Source organism: Tauraco erythrolophus, chromosome Z, assembly GCF_009769465.1.
Source record: "Tauraco erythrolophus isolate bTauEry1 chromosome Z, bTauEry1.pri, whole genome shotgun sequence".
Taxonomy (NCBI): domain Eukaryota; kingdom Metazoa; phylum Chordata; class Aves; order Musophagiformes; family Musophagidae; genus Tauraco; species Tauraco erythrolophus.
In genome coordinates, this window is record NC_141496.1 from 79,909,408 (window position 1) to 79,929,662 (window position 20,255).

The 20,255-nt window shown below is 39.8% G+C and overlaps 1 protein-coding gene across 11 annotated transcripts in view; it reads left to right on the forward strand.

The window, feature by feature from the left end:
* LOC104377115 (TLE family member 1, transcriptional corepressor) overlaps nucleotides 1-20,255 on the forward strand; it is an 83,891-nt gene that overhangs the window by 15,707 nt on the left and 47,929 nt on the right. For 8 of the 11 annotated variants that reach the window (XM_086629755.1, XM_086629759.1, XM_086629760.1 and 5 more), the window contains exons 5-6: nucleotides 5,403-5,465; nucleotides 6,391-6,465. In XM_086629755.1, coding sequence (XP_086485881.1) covers nucleotides 5,403-5,465; nucleotides 6,391-6,465 — 138 coding nt within the window. Of the gene's footprint in view, nucleotides 1-5,402; nucleotides 5,466-6,390; nucleotides 6,496-20,255 lie in introns of all 11 variants that reach the window. The other 3 variants (XM_086629754.1, XM_086629757.1, XM_086629756.1) reach the window with 1 other exon arrangement.

The following is a 20,255-nucleotide window of genomic DNA, read 5'->3' on the forward strand; positions in this document are numbered from 1 at the left end:
TTTGAAGATCTCAATCACAAAAAGAGTAAAGGCTGCATCGTTAAACTGTACTGCTGGTTTCAGTGATTCTGTTGGAAAAATGAAAATACTAAATAGGTACTAAACTTCAGCTCAAGACTGAAATATACACAAAGAGTTTCTTGGCTAAGGACTTTTGAAATGTAATTTTAAACTGATTTCTCGCTTGCGACAGGGATTAAAAAAATGGTTAGGTATGTCCCATAAAGAGGGCTTTTATCTACATGTCTGTTAGACAGATGGAGATGAAAATTGGTCTGAGGTCAAGCCATTTGCAGCATTCTCATAGCCTTCGATTTTCTTCTCATCCCCACCACAGATAATCTCAAATGATTCAGTAATGACCAAAAGTGCAACATTGACCTTTACTCCCCGGTGGATTACTGTGTTACATGCTGTAAATGACAGGAAGTCCATTTTATTCTTCCAGGAGGAGTTCAGTGTTGTACTTGGCTTCCTACATGTTGAAAGTGTAAGTGGAGGCAAAGTACTTACAAATTACCTTCTAAAGCTTTTATGAATGTGATTTGACAGTATATTTTTTTTTGTGTGTGAGTTAAAGGCTGACCCTCAGCTTCCTTTGCTTTAAAGGAATGGATTAGTACATGTTTTTTTTTGATATCATCAGAACTTTGGGTTTTCTTGCTTTACTTTTAATCGTGTTGTTCCTAAGCTGTATTCTTCCCAATCTAAAGACAAATATGAGTCTCAAAATTGGATTGAAATAACTTAAGTAAATAAAAATGTAATAACTGAGAATACACAAGCCAGTCCTTAAAAAGTAGTGATAGAGTGCTTTCAAATACTGATCTAACTTTGTGATATAGGAAGTGCATTTTGTGTGAAAGAACAAGCTTCTGGCATACAACGGACGTTTTTAGCTGAGCATTGTTTTCTAAAGGTAGGTCTGGAAAGCTTTGAGAAGTCTCAGCACTAATAATGGAACAGTTGTCACAATGCAGTTTATTGTTAAAAATAACGTGTTGTAAGATTCAATTTTTGCTTTAGATCAGCATGGATGCTATAGCTAAAGTCAGTCCTGGGACACGTATGTCAGACACTGATGGGAGCAAACACAAAAGTATTATTGTTCAAACCTCTGAAGCAGAAAGGTGATGAACTAATTCTTCTCAGAGGAAGGTTGTATTCTTCACTCAAAAGTGAGCAGTGGCTCCCGTAGGCTAGGGCTTCCAGCATTAATGATAAAATATATATGGATGTTAAGTGTGGTGTGAAAAACCACCAGTCCGAGTTTGGATACTTGTATTATACTTCCTTCTTTTCATTCCAGTACAAAAATCTGTAGTTGTTTAAGAAATCATGTTGATTTCAGTATGATATCTTGCATAGTGCTTTGGAAAGCAGAGGCTGTCAAAATGCAAAATGATCTGGAATAGACTACTGTAAAGGAAAACACTTCAATACTTCATTTAACCATGCAGAAGGAAAAAAAAATACAATTGTATATACAAGCTCTTTCTTAACTGCTTAGTACAATGACTTATTTAAATGAGTATTATATTTAGTAACGAGTCTGGCTGCTTTGTTCTTTGTCATTATGTTAAGAATTCACTTTAGCAAGGGACAAACTTAAGTACAATCACTTGAGTTTGGCAATGGTTAGGTCAAAACATTTAAGTCCTTAATTAGATGGAACGGAGGCAAAAAAATTACGTGAGTGAAGAAAAATTAATCCATCGACTCAACTTAATTTTACAAAATGCAGCTGAATTCCTTCATGTTAATTTTTAATGATACTTCAGAAAGGAGGGTAGCACTTCAGTCAGAGGTCTGACAAGCTTGTCATTTGCAAATAAATCAAAAGACAATCATTACAACAGCAAGAACCAGTGAACGATGTAGTTTTGTCATTCTTTGATGGGCCCCACACTCAAGTCCTCTATTAAAAATGAATGTATTCAAGAGGCTCTGCATTAAGAACACAAACAATTAAGGGCACTTCAGATGCTTTGCTAAGAGCTGCCGTAGAGCTAGGAGGGCTTTCATGAGAGATGCAGGCTTCTACAGTCTGCTTTACCAAGGAGCCAAAGAACATGGGCAATTAGTCATGTTTGTCTATGCTTGAGCAGCTTTCTGCAGAATTTTCTTTGTTTACTCCTTCTTCTGACTGCCCTACATGTCTCAAGATCAGCAGTTAGATAATAGTTATGTCATACTGGGAGGCCTCTAGAAGTAACTGATAAGTACCTTTCCTTTGTGACTTTCAAATGCGTGAGCCCCAAATCTGGAATATATAGTTTACTCTAATGCCACCAATTACTGATGTTTGATTTGGATTAACAAAGCTCTCCTAGACTCCTTCAAAAAAGGTTTTTGCTTTTAAGAATGAATATATGTATACACACACACGTGCACACAGATATAATCAAAGATATTTCACCTTGAAAGGTGAATGTACATTGCCTTTTGGACAGCTAGATTTATATTTGAAGTAATGAAAGTTCCTTTCTCGCAATTCTGAAAACCTCTTGCAACTCCTGATGGGCAAGATTAGGTGAATTGTGCATTAAAATCTAACTTCCACAACTCACTAGAGAACAAAAATATATTTTAACATGTTTGTGAATAAGAATCGTTTTTACTAAACATTTGAGGGCAGCCACAGGAGAAGCATGAAATCTCATAGTGGATAGGTAATTTTAAGTACTTGATTTAATTGCATGTGGGAAATAGCACTAGTAGGCAAACTACCTTTTAAATGTAAGCAGACTTTTATTATGAAGTGTAGAATAGTATTTTCAGTTTCCTTTCAGTGTAAATGTTTCTTAAAGAAATAAATTTCAAAATAAACCTATTTATGGCATGTACATTTAACTTTACCTAGCACTGTGGATAATTATTAAGGATGCTCTTCATATAGGATGGTGAATGATACCCTGCTTTGGTAAAGACAAACTCAGAAGTATACCTTTTTTCAGTTCAGATACGAAGTCAGGTATGATAGTACTGAGGCAATAATTTTAAAATAAGATTGACTGGGAAAGGGAGGAGTTGATTATGCCCCCTTTTTTGGAAAAGAAATAAAAATCTAAAAAAAAATAAACCTAATTGACCTGTGTTGGGACTGGTAATTACAGTGAATGCATGGTGTTGCATTCTCTTTTCTCATTTTTCAAAATCCAGTAACATGGACAACTTGCATGTTTTATAGACTCTACTGAAAATACATGTTGTTTTTTTTTCTTACAGCTACAATAAGGATACTTACCTCAACATTACAGATTAGGGAGACCTTTGTGTAGGTCATACAGGTCAAAGAACTTTTCAGTAGAAACCAAATGAGTTTCTTATTTTAGTTTTTTCTTTCCCCTCTTATCACCTACTATGATTCATCCTGGCTTCGTCCTGAAAACAAAAGTAATCCCATTGGTCTAGGGCAATTAACTTCTTGGACCCTTAACATCTTAGCTAAACATCAGCCAACTGGATTGCTATGTAACAGACTTTCCATAGCTGACATATCTTGCTTTCAGGAGAGACATATTAGGTATGTGGAAAAATGCCATGTAGTACATAGATTCTCACAATCATGTGGTTTAGTGATTTATTTTTTTTTTTCCTCCTGTTCACAGACACTGAAAGTACCAATGGATTTGATAATAGTTAAGTCTGATAACTGAGAATAGTTAAGCTAGTAACTTCCTTGATCGCATTTGCTGGTATGTATGTAGTACCAGTGCTAAAGGCCACATGCAGAATGATGGATATTTTATGGTCGTAGCTCGAACGAAATGGAAGCAGACCGCTGTGGTACTGTGTGAAGTGGTGGCTGTTTCTAGTAAGAACAGAGATCTGTTCCCTTTGTTGCAGGGAGAGAAAGGTTTGCTGTAAAGCAACTGTCGCTTCATCGCTGTTATATAAGGGGAATGTGTCAAATGCCAGACATTGGTCAGGTAGAGTACTTCAGCTTGTGTCGGAAAGACGTGGTGCTTTACAAGTTTCAGTGCTATCAAGTATTTTCCCTGTGTCTGTCAGAGGCAGGGAAAGAGGTGTTAAAGCTTGCCAGTTGTATTTCGATCCCATATCACCTGTCCGCTGAGGCATAGAAGTGGAGGGTGGCTTTTGTATCCCAATTACTGCTTGACTGATGCATCAGGATCAGCACATCACAGAGTCTTCCTAAAAAACTGAGGATGATGAGAAGACTCGGGGAAAGGCTCAGCAGATGAGTTACCAATGTTTTCATCGGACTTCTTTGAAAGAATATGTATCTTTGCTCAGGTTTATGCACGTCCTTTCATGGAAGGCGTAACGATTCTCAGCAGGGATTTTTTGTTTCTTGTCTCTTAAAAAAAACCACCACACCAAAAGCCTCAAGAAATATGTATATGGATTAATGGTATGAGAGACTGACAAGAGCTCTTCAGAGTGTCTTGTATGTAGGCTGTGTTCACATCTGGACGCTAATTTTGGTTTTGTGCACCCGTGCTACGGTGACTACAGGAGATGTTATTAAGGAAAACTGTAGGAGTTGTGCAAGCACCTTGAGCGTTAATTACAATGGTGGTTCTGAACGGTGGGCAGATATATAGGTCTGAAAAGCTGTAAGCACAGGTAAGACTGAATAATGAGAGAAAAAGATCCCTGTACACCACCAGAAATCCTGTATTCAAGTTGATATGCCAGAAGTGGGAGATAGATAAAGCTGTTGAAAAGTGGGACACAAACACTTTGTCCTGCTGTTTTCTCTGCTGCTTTCAGTGAAGGATTGTTCCGTTCTCTGCTGGTTCCTAGCCTTATTGTTCTCCTGTTACTCATGGTTTCACTGATTTGCTGTTATTGACTATCACATTCTCCGATCTGATTCTTTTCTGCATTATTTTAATTCCCTCTCAATATGGATGTTTTAGAAGCCTGTATCTTTTGTCTCCATTCTGCCTTGCTTCTGTTTTGGTATTTCTTTTGTACTCTTGATGGTGTGTTTCTGTCAGCAAAACTAATTTTACCTTTTAATAGGCAGATAAAATTGATCATGAAAGAAGCGTTTTTCTTCCATGCCTGTCACCTTCATGTTATGCTGCTTGATAATTTGAGTAATAATAAATCTACCTTTTAAAAGGCTTTATCTTGAACTTAATGGATTTCAAAAATGCTTTACTTGTTAATGAGCTATGTACAAGGACCAGATTTGTGCCTAAATGTGTATACAGATTAGGTGCTTTAGACATGGCAGATGTCCTAGAGGAGCTAACTAAATCTCTGTCCTCATCTGGGCTTATATATTTACTATTTGCAGTAATATGAAGATGTGGATTTTTTTGTTACTTTCTTCACTGTGTGAACTTTATATAATCCTGTACACTAGTGAATATATGGCAGCGAATTTAAAACACAGTTTTAATCAAAATACTTTTCCTCTATAGACAGAAATCGCCAAGAGATTGAATACAATTTGTGCACAAGTCATCCCATTTTTGTCTCAGGAAGTAAGTAAAACTGTTCAGCTGTTAAAGTGCAATTATGTTGCTTTTCTGTTTGCAAATTAGCTAGTTTTAAGATGTTAATTTTATCACAATACACAAGTGTAAGGAACATCTGTTATAGCTGAAGTGTGCAAACCCCCTGCTAATTTGATCTAACAAATCTGAGTTCAAACTAGTGTCGATGGCTCGGCCTCATTCATTGCCTGAGGAGAGTGGGAGTCTTGTAAAATATTACTAATGAAACAAAAAGCTTTCATTTCTAATCATGATGATTGCTTATTTTCATATTCAGTTGTCAAATGTGAATCTAGTGAAATAAGCATCCTTATCTACATAATCTGTATCAAATTTTAGTGTGAAAGGTGAGTAGTTAGCTTGGATGCAAAGCGCTGTTTTAAGGTTACAAATGTGCATCTGGTCTGAATGGCTGCAATTGTAGCGTATGGTGGGCAGCTGCTGTTACATTTTGAAGCCTGTTATTTTGGATATGCCTTTTCAAACTCTACATAGAGTATTTGTAATTCTTGTTAAGTTCAGTGAAGCACTTCTTTTCCCTGTTTGAAATTTCAGTAGGTTTTACTGTGTGGGCACAGAGTATATAAATGTTAAAATTGACACTAGTGTGAAGTTGACATTATCGTCCTGTCAACTCAATTAGAAACTGATTATTCATTTGCCAGAAGATTAATATTGAAGTGGCATGAGGGAAGAGGTGAGCTGGCAGCCTTCAGTGCTCTTGTTTGCTTTTGAACGGGTGAGAAATAGGGCACTGTTACCTCAAGTAAAAACTTGTGTAAGATGTCTTGCAATAGGTAGCCCGGGCTTCTGCAGGCAAACCGGTTGTGCAGGTATTTGTGATCCTGGTTTGATTTGGTGTGGTCAATACCTTAACACAAATTCCTCCCCATGCCCCTTCTTCTTTTAATAGCATCAGCAGCAAGTGGCCCAAGCTGTAGAACGTGCCAAACAAGTGACCATGGCTGAACTGAATGCCATCATCGGGGTACGTGGCCTTCCAGGTCTACCTCCTACAGTGTGTATAACTTGCTTTCATATCTTACTGCTTTGCTGTTTTTAAAATAAGCTTAATGTTTTGATGTCTAACGCTGTTTTGATGCCCAGTGTTGCTGAAGTGTTTGCCTTGCTTCACGTGGATTTTAACAGGGATAAAGTTAATAGTTTACTTTGTCAGAACATCATTTTGTGCAGCAGTGCTGTGTAATGAAACTTCTCCTGCAAGAAGTATAATGATTAGGAGAGTTGCTTGTTTATTTGTAGGTATTGTATGTCAGTTGATCTAGTTACCTTTGCCTCATGCTTTTTGTGACACTTGAGTTCTTGGAGCCTGTACAACTATTCATTCTTCTTTCTTTCCCTTTCTTGTGAATCTTTCATGAATTTTAAATTAGCAAGCTACTGAAAAGAAACTTCACTTGCTTTTGAAGTAGTATTAATTGTCTGACACAGTATTCTAATAGCCTTTCACTGAGTTTGTGCTTCTAAATATGCTCAAATAAGTTAATACTACTTGCTTGTGACTGGTTGTCAATCACAAGTCATTTGCTTTGTGTCAATGAACTTTCTGAACCATACATTCCTTCCACTGCATGAGTTCATTTCCCCCGCCACTAAGTCTAGAATATTTCTCATGTTTTCTGCCCTTCCAGACTAAGTGAAAGAAGTAGCCGTAACAAGAACCCGTCCTTTCTGATTTTATTCATATGTGAGCGCCTTGAGCAGATTCAAATTACTCATTTATCAATTTATGTTAATTGCTTGTGAGAAGATGCCCTGCTGGTCTTTATAGTTCCCTCAGACACTTTGTAATGATAATTAGACATGCTGCTGTACGGATTAACAGTGCCATAGTCCAATGACGTCTACAGACAATGGAACCAGTTAATCCATCTGTGCTTAAAATTACATCCCAACTGGAGATGGAAAAAAAAAATAGGAGTGAGAGAGGATTAAAAGAATGAGCCTCAGCTTGAAAACTCTCCTTTCATCAGTTCCTCAATTGCAGATCTGCAGTTGGTTTGCCTGTGGTAAGCTATTGGCAGTCAATTAGGTGAAATAAACTGAGAGGGTGACCTTCATTTCCTTTTAATAGCTTTTCCTCCCTGAAATGGGGAGCTTCAGTGGATTTTCAGCTTAAATTTTATTCAAGCTGCTTTATTACACTTGACAGATTAGCTTTGCATAAACATACCCCCCCTTCAAATCTGCGCTGTTTTTCCCTTCGTATCAAATTTTGACTGTTACTTAGTTGATTTGCTAATCACATCTTAGAAACCCACACAATTACATCTGTATTTGTCACAATCTCCTCTATGCTTTTCTTGTGTAATGAATTACTTTATGAATACCTGATTTGATCTTTGAAATACAGCACATGTACGTTTGTGGTGTTTGATTAACAAAGATTAGAGAACTGTACTTTCTTGCATTTTTTAAAATTAATTACTTCTTTAGGGTGAGAAGGGAATGGAAAACCCTTTTTAATGAACTAGTTTTAAATAATATTTTACGCAGTAAAAGGAAGTATGTATTGAAATGTATTTAAAAATATTCTTACCGGACTTAGGATAGTGCTACATAGCCAAACCAAATTTTGCTGTCTTGAGCATGCCATGTACCTCTTTTTAAAGTCTGCAAGATACGGTCTTTTAAAAGCAATAGGATCTGCAAGTACGGCATGCAATTAAAAAATATTTTTTGAGGGGGGGCGGGAAACTCTTTGGAAGCTGGAATAGAAGCCTCCACCTTTTTAATTTTTAAATTATCCAGGATTCACCAGATGAGATACTTTCTTAATGATGCCATACAAATCCAAAACTGTGAATGAGGAAATGAACATGTTGAGTGCAAAATTCCTTTGACCGTGTAGATGCATGCATATACATAATGCTAAAATTAGACGTATGTCACAGTGATCTTTTACAGTCTTACACGATCGATAATTATCTTGTGCTGCGCAATAAGTTTCACGCTCTGACATATGCTTGATTTTGTTTGAAAGGGACGGTGTGCATCCTGGAAGATCTGAATAGCATAAAATCGGGATGACAATTCAGTGGAACTTTGCTCCCCCTCGCTGAGCACGCAGTGTGTCAAGCCCTCTCCCCAGAGGGAAGGACACATCAGAAGCCTGTCTGTTCCTACAAGCGGCAGCTGCACGGAGAGTGAGCACGGCCCAGTTTGATAGCAGCTGTCAGTATTGTTCAGGGATCCGACTTAGTGTAAAGAACAATGGAAGGGCCATGCTGTTAAAGTGCAGTGTCTTTCAAGATAAGAAAAGAAATAGTAATTTAACGGTTTAGACATCTATTACGAGCATGAAAGATCATGAAACTTCTTTTCAGAATGCAAATAGGGTGCAGCAATCTGTAACAGTAGAAGATGCAATCGAGTACCCTCTGGCATCATACTACTGAGGGTACTTACGCACAATACATTTTCAGGACAGGAGGAAAGTTTTTAATTTTCCTGGCTGATGTTCATTGTGTAGTTTCTCTTGATTAGATAAAATCTGTGGTTTTATCAGGCTTTGACTTCCACCCCCTGCCCCCCACCTCCTCCCCCATTCCTTTCTCTTTACGGGCCATTGTTTCCTGACACTAGATGATTCAAGAGTTTCCCAATTGGCTTGCCTGAGTTAGAGCAATTCCTCTTGCTGCTGAGCCATATGTGAATTCTGGAAGGGAACAAAGCCTTTAATTAGTGGTAACAACTTTTTTGAAATGCAAAATGATTTCGAACTATCTTCATACTATTTTTATTTCCCTTTGAAAAAGGGAAAGCCTACTAGAGGACAGACTGTGAGGATACGGACTTGTAGTCTCATGGGACTGAGATTTTTTTTTTTGGAGAATTTACCTACAAAGTGAAAAGCCAGGCTTTGGAATTGGTGTATATTAAGCACGTACAAAAAGAATGAATGAATTGACACTTTTTTTTTAAAAAAAACAAAGTAATATAGTAGGACTCGGTGAGCTTGTAAGCAGTGCTAATCCTCTGCGTTGATTAAAAATTCTTACTTCAGGAAAGAACTGTAGATGATGTTTGGTTAAGTCATACTTCTGGCCTTATACATTTCCTGCATGTTCTTGAAGGCTTTAACTTCCAGCCAAACAACCTCCTTGCCAATTTTTTTAAATGGCACTATGTAATATTTTTTTATATTAAAGTTCAATGAAGCATCAATTTTGCTAGATAAATAATAAACAAAACAGGAACTTTCTGACTTACAAGTGCACCTGTTAATTCCTTGGCACCGCTGCAGCTGCAGGCAGTGTCCACATTTAGGGTTAAGGGAGATCCAGCTCATGGTATGAAATAATTAGGTAGATTATCATGGTTTAACTTGAAGGGGTGGGGTTTTTTTTTGTGTGTGTGTGTTTGGTTTGTGGGGTTGTTTTTTTTGAGAGAGAGATGATCTGGCTGGAAAATCAAAGGTACTCAAAAGTTCATGCTAGGAAGAATAAAGGATAGATAAATTGGCCTATCCAGGTGTAAACAAGGCAAAATTGGTTAGATTTACTTTCAAATTAATAAACTATAATATATATGCTGCTAAAAATATAAGCTGCAAACGGGGATCTTTTTAGCATTGCATTGTATATGCATGATTTCAGTGTACCACTGAGTAGCCAGATAAGTCTTATTTTGCCTTTTGAGGTGGGTCACTAATGGTTCTGTGAAATACGTGTCTTTTGAATTGACAGTTCTCTTGAGACAGATTGAGTTGTAGGCCTCCGAGAGGCCTCTCCACTGTTGCATGAGGTGATTGGCTAAAGGATTAGCAAGATGTGGGATTATTTTTTTCTCTCTTGGCTGTGGTTGCCAGCTATCTCTGGGATTGTAGTGTGTGAAGCTTAAGAGGATGAGGTTAACCTCTTGAGGGTTTATTCTTATGAGTGTGTAGTTAATCCCTAGAAAGCCTATAAATAACTAGACTGTATGTTTCATTATAAAATAGAAATACAGACTAGAGCAGAAATGAATGCAGAACTTAGTGCAAGGGAAGAGCTAAGCAGCTGTAGCATTACTTTAGATCCTCCTCAGCCATGATCTGCATTATGTGCTGAGGGAGGGGAAATTGCCTAGTTCTTCTAAATTAAATAAAATGAGATCTAGTGAGCACAAGACAGTATGTCCTCACTTTGAACACAAACTAGCTAACCTCAAGTCTAAATTACTGAACTGCAACAATAGGAATTCTGTTGTGTGACAACATCCTGGGTTATTCTTCATATTTTGCTTCTTTAAAATACATAGACACTTTAATTACGTGCTAGGATTCTGTCATGGTAGGTGCTTTTAGAATACAAAGGCTCCAGACTTGTAAACTAAGTTTAAAATAGGTAGCAAAGGAAGAAGGTATTTGTCAGCATGACAATGGGTATTTTCAAAATATTACTCCCCAAACAATGCTCAGATTGGTTTTTGTTGTTGTTGTTGTTAGTGCCACTAAGTTTTGAGGAAAAAATAAGAAAGTGTTATTGATGTGTGTTGGTAGTTTGTCCTACTCAAAACAGAAAACCTGGGAGAAGGTGTGTAAAATGTGAATGAATAGATACTGTTACTCAAACTTGGTTTCCCCTTGACACTCCGCTGCACCCCAACCCCCATTCCGTGCACTCCGTGATGGGAAAATGAAGGACCTTGGAGCAGCAACAAGGGTAGTGTCTAAACAAGACAATAATTTCCTGGAGAAAAAGATATTTTCAGTCTGAAGAGGGGAAAATTGCATCCAAAAGTCAATTGTAATTGAGGTGCAGGCCAGGCCTCCTTCATCTTTCAAGGTTTCACGTGTGGGTGAATAGAAAAAGCTGCATCTTGGATCTTGTCCAAAAAGAAAAACGAAAGATCTTTAGGCGGCTCTCTCATCTAGATCTCAAATCCAAGCTACAAGTCAAAGGTGAGACCAACTATATGGTTACAAATTTGTGAAACTAAACAGCTTTCAAGAAAGGAGTGAAAGGGAGATGGTTGGAGAAAAACGTGGTTAGCTAGAGCTCAAACCCAAAGATACGCAGCTGCAACTGTGAATGCAGAGAAGGTAGATTCTGATGAGATGAGCATATAAGGTACCAACAGTGAGTAGGTACCGCTTGCTAGATTACTGTCTGCTGAGCAGATGTTGGGGATACAGATGTATGCAGAGCTGTAAGTTGGTCTGTTTTGCTGCAGGGAGGACTGGTAATATTAGAAAAACCTGTGTATGTGGCAACAGTAAACAGAAGACCAGAAAAGTCAATGGAGAGTATGGTTTCAGGAAGGATTAGGTAGATAGAAGCAGAGGAGATTGATACGCTAGAAGAGATGATTCCTTCTTTTTGTGAACTTGGCTCCAAATGTTTCTGTTAAACAGACTGGTTTGGAAGGAATAGTATCGGTGGAATGGAAATGACTAAAGTTGGGTCAAATGTTGGAATAGTACAGTTCATCGCAAGGATTTACAGAAAGTGCATTCAATGAGCTTTAATAAAGACAATATGGTTGGGCCACCAGAAAGACAAAATGGGGGTTAGGAATGGGTTTGCTTTTGAGTGTGGTTGAGGCAGAGGAGCATCTACATATCTATTTATATATATATATAAAGTCATTGGCACAGAAGAGTAGCTTATTTAATCCCAGTGAAAAGGATTACTTCCTCTAGAGAGTGATTCAGAGCTGCTCTCTTGATTAAAGCATATGCAGGCAGAGTAGCTTTCCATATTGGAAGATAGTTTTTGTCAATATTATACACTTTTTTCCTAAGTTATCAAGGAAGTAAAAGGAGACAAAGAGATGAACATACCTTCTTCTGTCTTACAAATGTCTGCTTTGTATTCTTATTTGAAGTGAGACAAGTGAGGGAGTTGGAGTAGGTGAAAAGTCAGTAGGCTGAGATAAAAATATGATGTGACCTTCCATACTTGTCTTGAAAGAAGTCTGAGATGTGGTAGGTTTGGAGGACAAAGGAGTTGGATGGCAAGAATTGAAGGTCTAAACTGTTTAGAGTTAAATGTTGGGGATGACCTAGTAGAATGTCTGTGGGTGAAAATCAAAGGGGGGCCTATGAAGGCGGATATTGTAGTGGGAATCTGCTACAGGCCACCCTGTCAGGACAGTGAAACTGATGAGCTATTCTTTAAACAACTGGGGGAAGTCTCGCGCTCACTAGCCCTTGTCCTTATGGGTGACTTTAACCTACCTGATGTTTGTTGGAAGTATAACATGGCAGTCAGGAAACAGTCTAGGCGGTTTCTGCAGAGTGTGGAGGACAACTTCCTATCGCAACTGGTCAGTGAACCGACTAGAGAAGGTGCTCCCCTAGACCTGCTGTTTGTGAACAGAGAAGGTCTTGTGGGAGATGTGAAGGTTGGAGGACGCCTGGGGCATAGTGACCACGAGATAATAGAATTCTCAATTCTAGGGGAAGTTAGAAGGGGGAACACTAAAACGGCCAAGCTGGACTTTGGGAGAGCTGACTTTGGGCTGTTTAGAAGTCTGGTTAACAAAGTCCAATGGGAGACAGCTCTCAAGGGTAAGGGGGCGCAGGAGGGTTGGTTACTATTCAAAAAGGAAATTCTGGAGGCACAGGAGCGAGCTGTCCCTGTGTGCCGGAAGTCGAGCCGCCGGGGTAGAAAACCAGCTTGGATGACAAATGAGATTTGGGAACATCTCAAAAGAAAAAGGGATGTCTATAAGTCTTGGAAGAATGGGCAGGCATCCAGGAATCAATACAGGGAGGAAGTTAGGACATGTAGGGAGATAATCAGGGGGGCAAAAGCCCAATTGGAACTTAGACTAGCCAGCTCTGTAAGGGACAATAAAAAGTCTTTCTATAAATATATTAATAACAAAAGGAGGGCTAAAGATCACCTCCAGCCCCTACTGGACTCAGGGGGTGCGTTAGTCACTAGGGATGAGGACAAGGCTGAGGTCCTTAATGCCTTCTTTGCCTCAGTCTTTAATAATAAGGTTAGTAGTTCCCAGGTGAGCTGGCCTTCGGTGTCTGAGAGCAGGGAGGGAGAGCAAATCGAAGCTCCTGTGATCCCAGAGGAACGGGTCAAGGAACTGCTCCTCCGGCTGGATGCCCACAAGTCTATGGGGCCTGATGGTATCCACCCGAGAGTCCTGAGAGAGCTGGCGGATGTCATTGCCAAACCCCTGTCCATTATCTTTGGACAGTCTTGGCTCACTGGGGAAGTTCCGCTGGACTGGAGGCTGGCGGATGTTACCCCCATTTACAAAAAAGGGCGGAAGGAGGATCCGGGGAACTACAGGCCTGTCAGTTTGACCTCGGTGACGGGCAAAGTCATGGAACAGGTTATCTTGAGTGCTATTAATGAGCACATACAGGTTAACCGGGTGATCAGGCCCAGTCAACATGGGTTTATGAAAGGCGGGTCTTGCCAATCAAACCTGATCACCTTCTATGACAGGGTGACCCGCCTAGTTGACGACGGAAGGGCTGTGGATGTAGTTTTCCTAGACCTCAGTAAAGCCTTTGATACAGTTTCTCATAGTGTTCTGGTTGAGAAACTGATAACTGCTGGCCTGGATAGGCACACCCTCCTTTGGGTTAAAAACTGGCTGGATGGCCGGGCCCAAAGAGTGGTGGGAAATGGGGCTAAATCCGGCTGGAGGCCGGTCACCAGTGGGGTTCCCCAGGGCTCAGTGCTGGGTCCGGTTCTGTTTAACATCTTTATCAATGACCTGGATGAGGGAATTGAATGTACCCTCAGTAAATTTGCGGACGACACCAAGCTGAGAGGCTGTGTCGATCTGCTTGAGGGTAGGGAGGCCCTTCAGAGGGACTTGAACAGACTGGATCGTTGGGCTGAGGCCAATGGCATGAGCTTTAATAAGGCCAAGTGCAGAGTCCTTCACTTGGGGTATAAAAACCCCAAGCATCGCTATAGGCCCGGGGAAGAGTGGCTGGAGAGCTGCCTGGCGGAGAAGGACCTGGGGGTGTTGGTTGACTACCAGCTTGATATGAGCCAGCAGTGTGCCCAGGTGGCGAAAAAGGCCAATGGGATACTGGTGTGTATCAAGAATAGTGTGACCAGCAGGAGCAGGGAAGTGATCCTGCCCCTGTACTCGGCACTGGTGAGGCCGCACCTGGAATATTGTGTCCAGTTTTGGGCCCCTCGCTTTAAGAGAGATATTGAGCTCCTGGAGCGAGTCCAAAGAAGGGCGACTAAACTGGTCAAGGGGCTGGAAAATAAAACTTATGAAGAGAGGCTGAGGGAGTTGGGGCTGTTTAGCCTGGAGAAGAGGAGGCTGAGGGGAGACCTGATTACGGCCTATAAATACTTGAGAAACGATGGTGGGGAGGTAGGGGAAGGACTCTTTACATTAGTGATGGGTGATAGAACAAGAGGAAATGGGCATAAGCTTAGTCAGGGGAGATTCAGGTTGGATGTTAGGAAGTATTTCTTCTCTGAAAGGGTTGTCAGCCACTGGAATAGGCTGCCCAGGGAGGTGGTTGAGTCCCCGTCCCTGGATGTGTTTAAGAATAGGGTGGATGATCTACTTGAGGATATGGTTTAATGGGGATTAGGGATGGTTGGACTCGATGATCTCTAAGGTCTTTTCCAACCTAGAAATCTATGAATCTATGAATTAATCAGTGGGCCCAGACAAAAGATAAACTCATCTGGGACTGTGCATGAGGTGAAATCAAATGCAAAGAATTGAGTAAGGACGAAACAAAGCATGGTCATGGAGTTGTCCTGCAACATGAGTAGGAATAGAGATGTTGAGTTTCCATGTTGACTGACACAGGGCTGTAAGTTGGACTACTTTGCAGTAGGAGAGAGAGGTGCAACGAATGAAGCATAGAGATGCAAAAGGAACTACGGTCCAGTTTTGAGAAGTACTCACTGATATGCTGAGGTGAACTAACAGTCGGTGTGCCAATGGGAGTGTTGTGGACCATGCAGGCAAAATATACCTGTAACTGGGTGACTGGGACAAAGGTGGAGTCAGTGAGAGTAGGAAGCTGCAGAGAGGCTGGAGTAAGATACAGGGGCTCACAAGTACTGTAAATACTAAACATTTGAAACATGCAAGAAAGCAGCAACCCACTATCTTTTCCATGGGAGAAGAGCAAGGCAAACCGTCAAGATTCCGGGGCTGTGTGGGAGGACTGGAAGAGAAGGGAGAGAAGCTTGCATTCCCCGTTCTCACACAGGGTGAGACTAGCATAGGCATTTAGGATACCTTTAGGAAATATTAAAGGCAAGGCAAAGACGTAGTTTGTACAGCACTTTGCTGTAACTCTTCAATATGCTGAAGAGTTTGTATCAACTGCGGGATTTCTATTATCTGTGAACTGCATTGTTTTTTCTTTTTTCAGAGTACTTGCTGAACTACTAATGTTGCTGTCTTGTATAATTGTTGCTTGATTTCCTGAGAACGTCTAGTACTGTTTTTAAAGGTGCTGTCTGACTGTAGCTCTTTGAATTGAATACTTACAAGCAATAGTATTGAGACAGTAAAGCAAGGATTAGCAAAAGTGGATTGCTCCAGTGCATGTTCAGAAGTGATGGTCATTTGGTAGATAGAAATACTTACAGAATCTATATGAAACTTCCAAGAATCTGGTCTGTGATTTGGAACAGTAAATACAAATCAATGTAATTGAATCAATGTAATTGGAGTGGGTCCAGAGGAGGGCCACGAAGATGATCCAAGGGATGGAACACCTCTGCTATGAAGACAGGCTGAGAGAGTTGGGGCTCTTCAGCCTGGAGAAGAGAAGGCTCTGGGAAGACCTTCTGGCAGCCTTCCAGTACTTAAAGGGGGCCTACAGGAAAGCTGGAGAGGGGCTTTTTGCAAGGGCGTGTAGTGATAGGACAAGGGGCAATGGCTTTAAATCGAAAGAGGGCAGATTTCAATTAGATATAAGGAAGAAATTTTTCACTCAGAGGTTGGTGAGGCACGGTAACAGGTTGCCCAGAGAAGTTGTGGATGCCCCATCCCTGGAAGTATTCAAGGTCAGGTTGGATGAGGTTTTGGGCAACCTGGTGTAGTGGAGGGTTTCCCTGCCCATGGCAGGGGGGTTGGAACTACATGATTGAGGTCCGTTCCAACCCTAACCATTCTATGATTCTATGATAATGCTTTTCTTCTGACTGTCAAATTTTTCATTCTGTGATATCTCTGAAATGTTTTTGTAGTTAGTAGTAGGTGAGACAAAAGCGTGATGAGCGTAATTTAAAAGGCTATATTTAACTTACGGATTTTAATTTACCAAAAAGCCTTCCAACTCCATCATTACTGTCTTCATGTTCAGCAAGATTTAACTTTCTGGAGACTAAAAGAGCCTGAAAAGAAAATAAATACTTTTTAAGATAATCATACGTCAGTAATAAAACTCCCTAGAGTAATATCTTTAAGTCATTTCCAAATTGGTACATGCTTGAACTAGTTGTTTTTGGCTGACGTGGCAGCAGAAACACGCTTTTGAAGTGTCGTTGGTAGTGGCATGCTAACAGTAGCTAAAAAGGCAAATACATAGATTTGAGGTTAGAAGGTGAGTAATAGCAGGAATTTATGGTTGCCCCAGAAAAAAAATGTGCTGGCACTTTCTGCAAACCAGAAGCACTGTGTGCTGACAGCTTCATTCTAGAGACTTAAGGCTTGCATCTGAGTCTTCAGAGAAAGCAATAGGTACTTGTCTAAAATTAAAGAAAAGCTTTGTTCTCAAACTGACTTACACACTGACAGTAATCAGAAGAATATAACTGATTTCAGAAAACCAGCCTTTATCATGTCTGGACCAAGAGAATTTACGGTCGTGTTCTGTGGTTTTTAGAACGTGGTTCTGAATTTTTTACTTTCCTTTAAGAGTCTGGGAAGTCCTCTGGTGAAGACATGTTTTCCCGCGAAAGGATTATTTTTTTTCGTCACTGTACTCTGACTTTACCCTTCCACTCCCTCCTGTCCTGTGACATCTGTCCTTTATAAAGGTTTCTCTGATTCCTCCATTGTTGTGGTCTTTTTCCTGCAGCGCAACTTCAGCTTTGCTGTTTGTCCCTTATTTCTTCAGAATTTAGCCTAAGGGAAAAACTCCAACATTATTTAACCTAAGGAAAAAACAATATCATTATTAATACAATGACCCTTAGAACTTGCTCTTCTGACTTGTTTCTATTTCCCTTTTTTGCTGAAAACAGTTTGAGACAGGAACTGTTCTTAAGCCAGCCCTGTAACACCTATTTTCAGAAGAATAGCTATCGATGAAAAAGCTGTATATACAAACAGAAGAACTTTTTAGAGAAAAGTAAAAACGATATATATGTAATATATATATATAGCTGTAGGTATAATATATAACGTATAGTACGTGTAGTATATAATAATATATTAATGATATATTAAGATACAAACTATATAATTGTGTATACACAATATATAAAATGTTGTATGTGCTTATACATACACATAAGGTTGTGCTAGCTAAAGGGCTTTAGTTGGTGGGCTGCCTGTTGCAGCATAGCTGCTGTTACAAACACTAGCTGTGCTTCAATGGGTCTGCACTCGGTACAAGCTGCTATGTTTTAAGTTGACTTACAGAGCCTAAAAAAATGGAGGAGGGAAGAAACCCCTTCTTTTCTGTTGGCAAAAGCCCTTATGTGGATGCAGCTACACCAGCGGAGTGGTAGTGCACCTTGGGGAGAAGATGTCGCTGAACTGGAAGGATTCCATCTGCTGGCAATGTCCTGTGTCCTCGCTGTGGGGCTCTGCTGACATGGGATGGTCCACAGAGGCTCCACCATGTAGATAGACTGCTAGTGCAGATCTGCTCTTGTGAAAGTGCTAGTCATGCTGGCAGTGCTGTATAATTACTCCCTGTATGTCAATGGGATGTTAAAAATCTTGCCATTTAACAATTATCACTAAAGTTTTGTTAAATAGTTAATTGGCGATCACTTTAGCGGAAAAACAGCTGATGTGCTCATTCACTGGGTGTGGTGACAGATCATTTGGGTGGGGTCACCCACATCTGTCAGTACTGTTTACAAGAGTGATCTTTTTGAAGAGCCCTAAAGTGTAATATCTCTTTATCTTTCTAGTTCTGATGCCTGGGCTTGCCCTCCAAAATGCCAGAAGGAAGGGCAGAGGAGCTGCCCTGGCTGCTTCTGCTGAGACAGAAGGGCACAGCAAAGATTAGAGTTGCTGCTCAGCATAGTGCTAAGGAAAAGATAGAGTACTGCTTTCTCCCTTGGAGTCTGTATGTCTGCAGTCTATAATGGTGATGTGGCAACTAATCAATGGTTAATAAATAAGGTTCCAATTTACCCTTGGAAATTATTTTTATATTTGCTGGTTTTGTTACACTGGGAAGCATTGAAGACCTGTTTCTCGGTTCTCAGTATAGGTGTAAAGCTAACTACAGAATTAAAATTTAAAAATGGAATCTTGCAATTCAGAAGAACTACTGTGTTTGTAGTTGTAGGCAGGCTGGTACTGGCTATGTAGTTCAAATTGATAGCAACTCAAGCCTTTCTCATGTTGAGAGACTCGTTTAAGAAAATTCTTCATGAAATACAGAACATACTCTAAAATACAAACTGAAGCATATTGTTAGTATTTATATGCTTTATTTTATATAAGGATTTCAGGGAGCTTTCAAAAAATTTTTCCTGTTGTAGTAATGAAAAATTGAATTTAGAGTTTTGCTAGGTAGACGCATGCTTCAATATAACTGCTTTGACCCTTGTTGACTGTCTGAGTTGCCTTCTGTGTGCTCTTTGGAGGTGACGCATGTCCACCAGTGGTTTGCTTGTCCCGCATTAGAATCTGTTCTCTTCCTGTGTTGTAATTTTTCTATGAAATCATTTCTCTCTTGAACTACACCACCAATCAATAAATGTATATTTGTTTCAGGTAAGTTAGTATGTCAGTTTCATGAGTGCAACTAGTTATTATCTTCTTCCTTTATGTAGAGAAGAACTTTTAGCCTTATAGAGCAATTATATGGGGAATTATGCTTGTAAGTGTTCATGCTAACTTTCCTTCTTTTAGCAAGATTAAAGAATGTAGTTTAACGTCTAATGCAAGGAGAAGAAAAAAAAGAACAGACTCTACAGCTGGCCAGGTTTAGTATTCTGTGGCAAAACTGTCTAGCGTAAATCTGCAGATGAAATACATCTTACAGTGAGACAGGTATGTGTCAGTGTAAAAGTGTAGAGAGAGCACCAGAGCATGAAGTGGTCTTTTTAATCTTCCTAAACCAGTTGAAATCAGTATTGCTTTTCCTATTCAGAGTTTTCTGAAGAGCAAAGAAGAGACAAGACTATATTCCTAAAGGAGGATCCCATAGCAGGGGACAAAGTTAGTTCTGAAAAGGAGGGAAATAACACAGGGAGGAAGGAACCAAATGACCAAGCAGAAAAGGAGTTAAAAAGGGAAAACAGACAAAAGACTCTAATTGAGAACCACAAACTTCATGTTGTTTTTCAGTACCTTCATGGAGTACTTTAGACATGCTGAGGGCCTTAGGTCTGATTTTATTTTTTTTTTAATAGATAAGGTGGCAGAAGGGCTTAGTTTGCTAGTGTTCTTATAATCACTATATCAGCAGAGCAGTGGCAACTTCGAAGCCTTATTTCAGTTACCTTAGAGATGAAGTTAATTTTTGAGAAAAGGACTGCTTGGGGAGTGTGTGTGTGGGGAGCTGCCTTTATCCCAGTATAACATCAGTTTTCTGGTTTATGTGAGGCATTTTATGCAACCCCTTACTGCTTCAAAAAAGTTGATGTGCAATTGAGAATTATTGGTGTGGTTTGTATT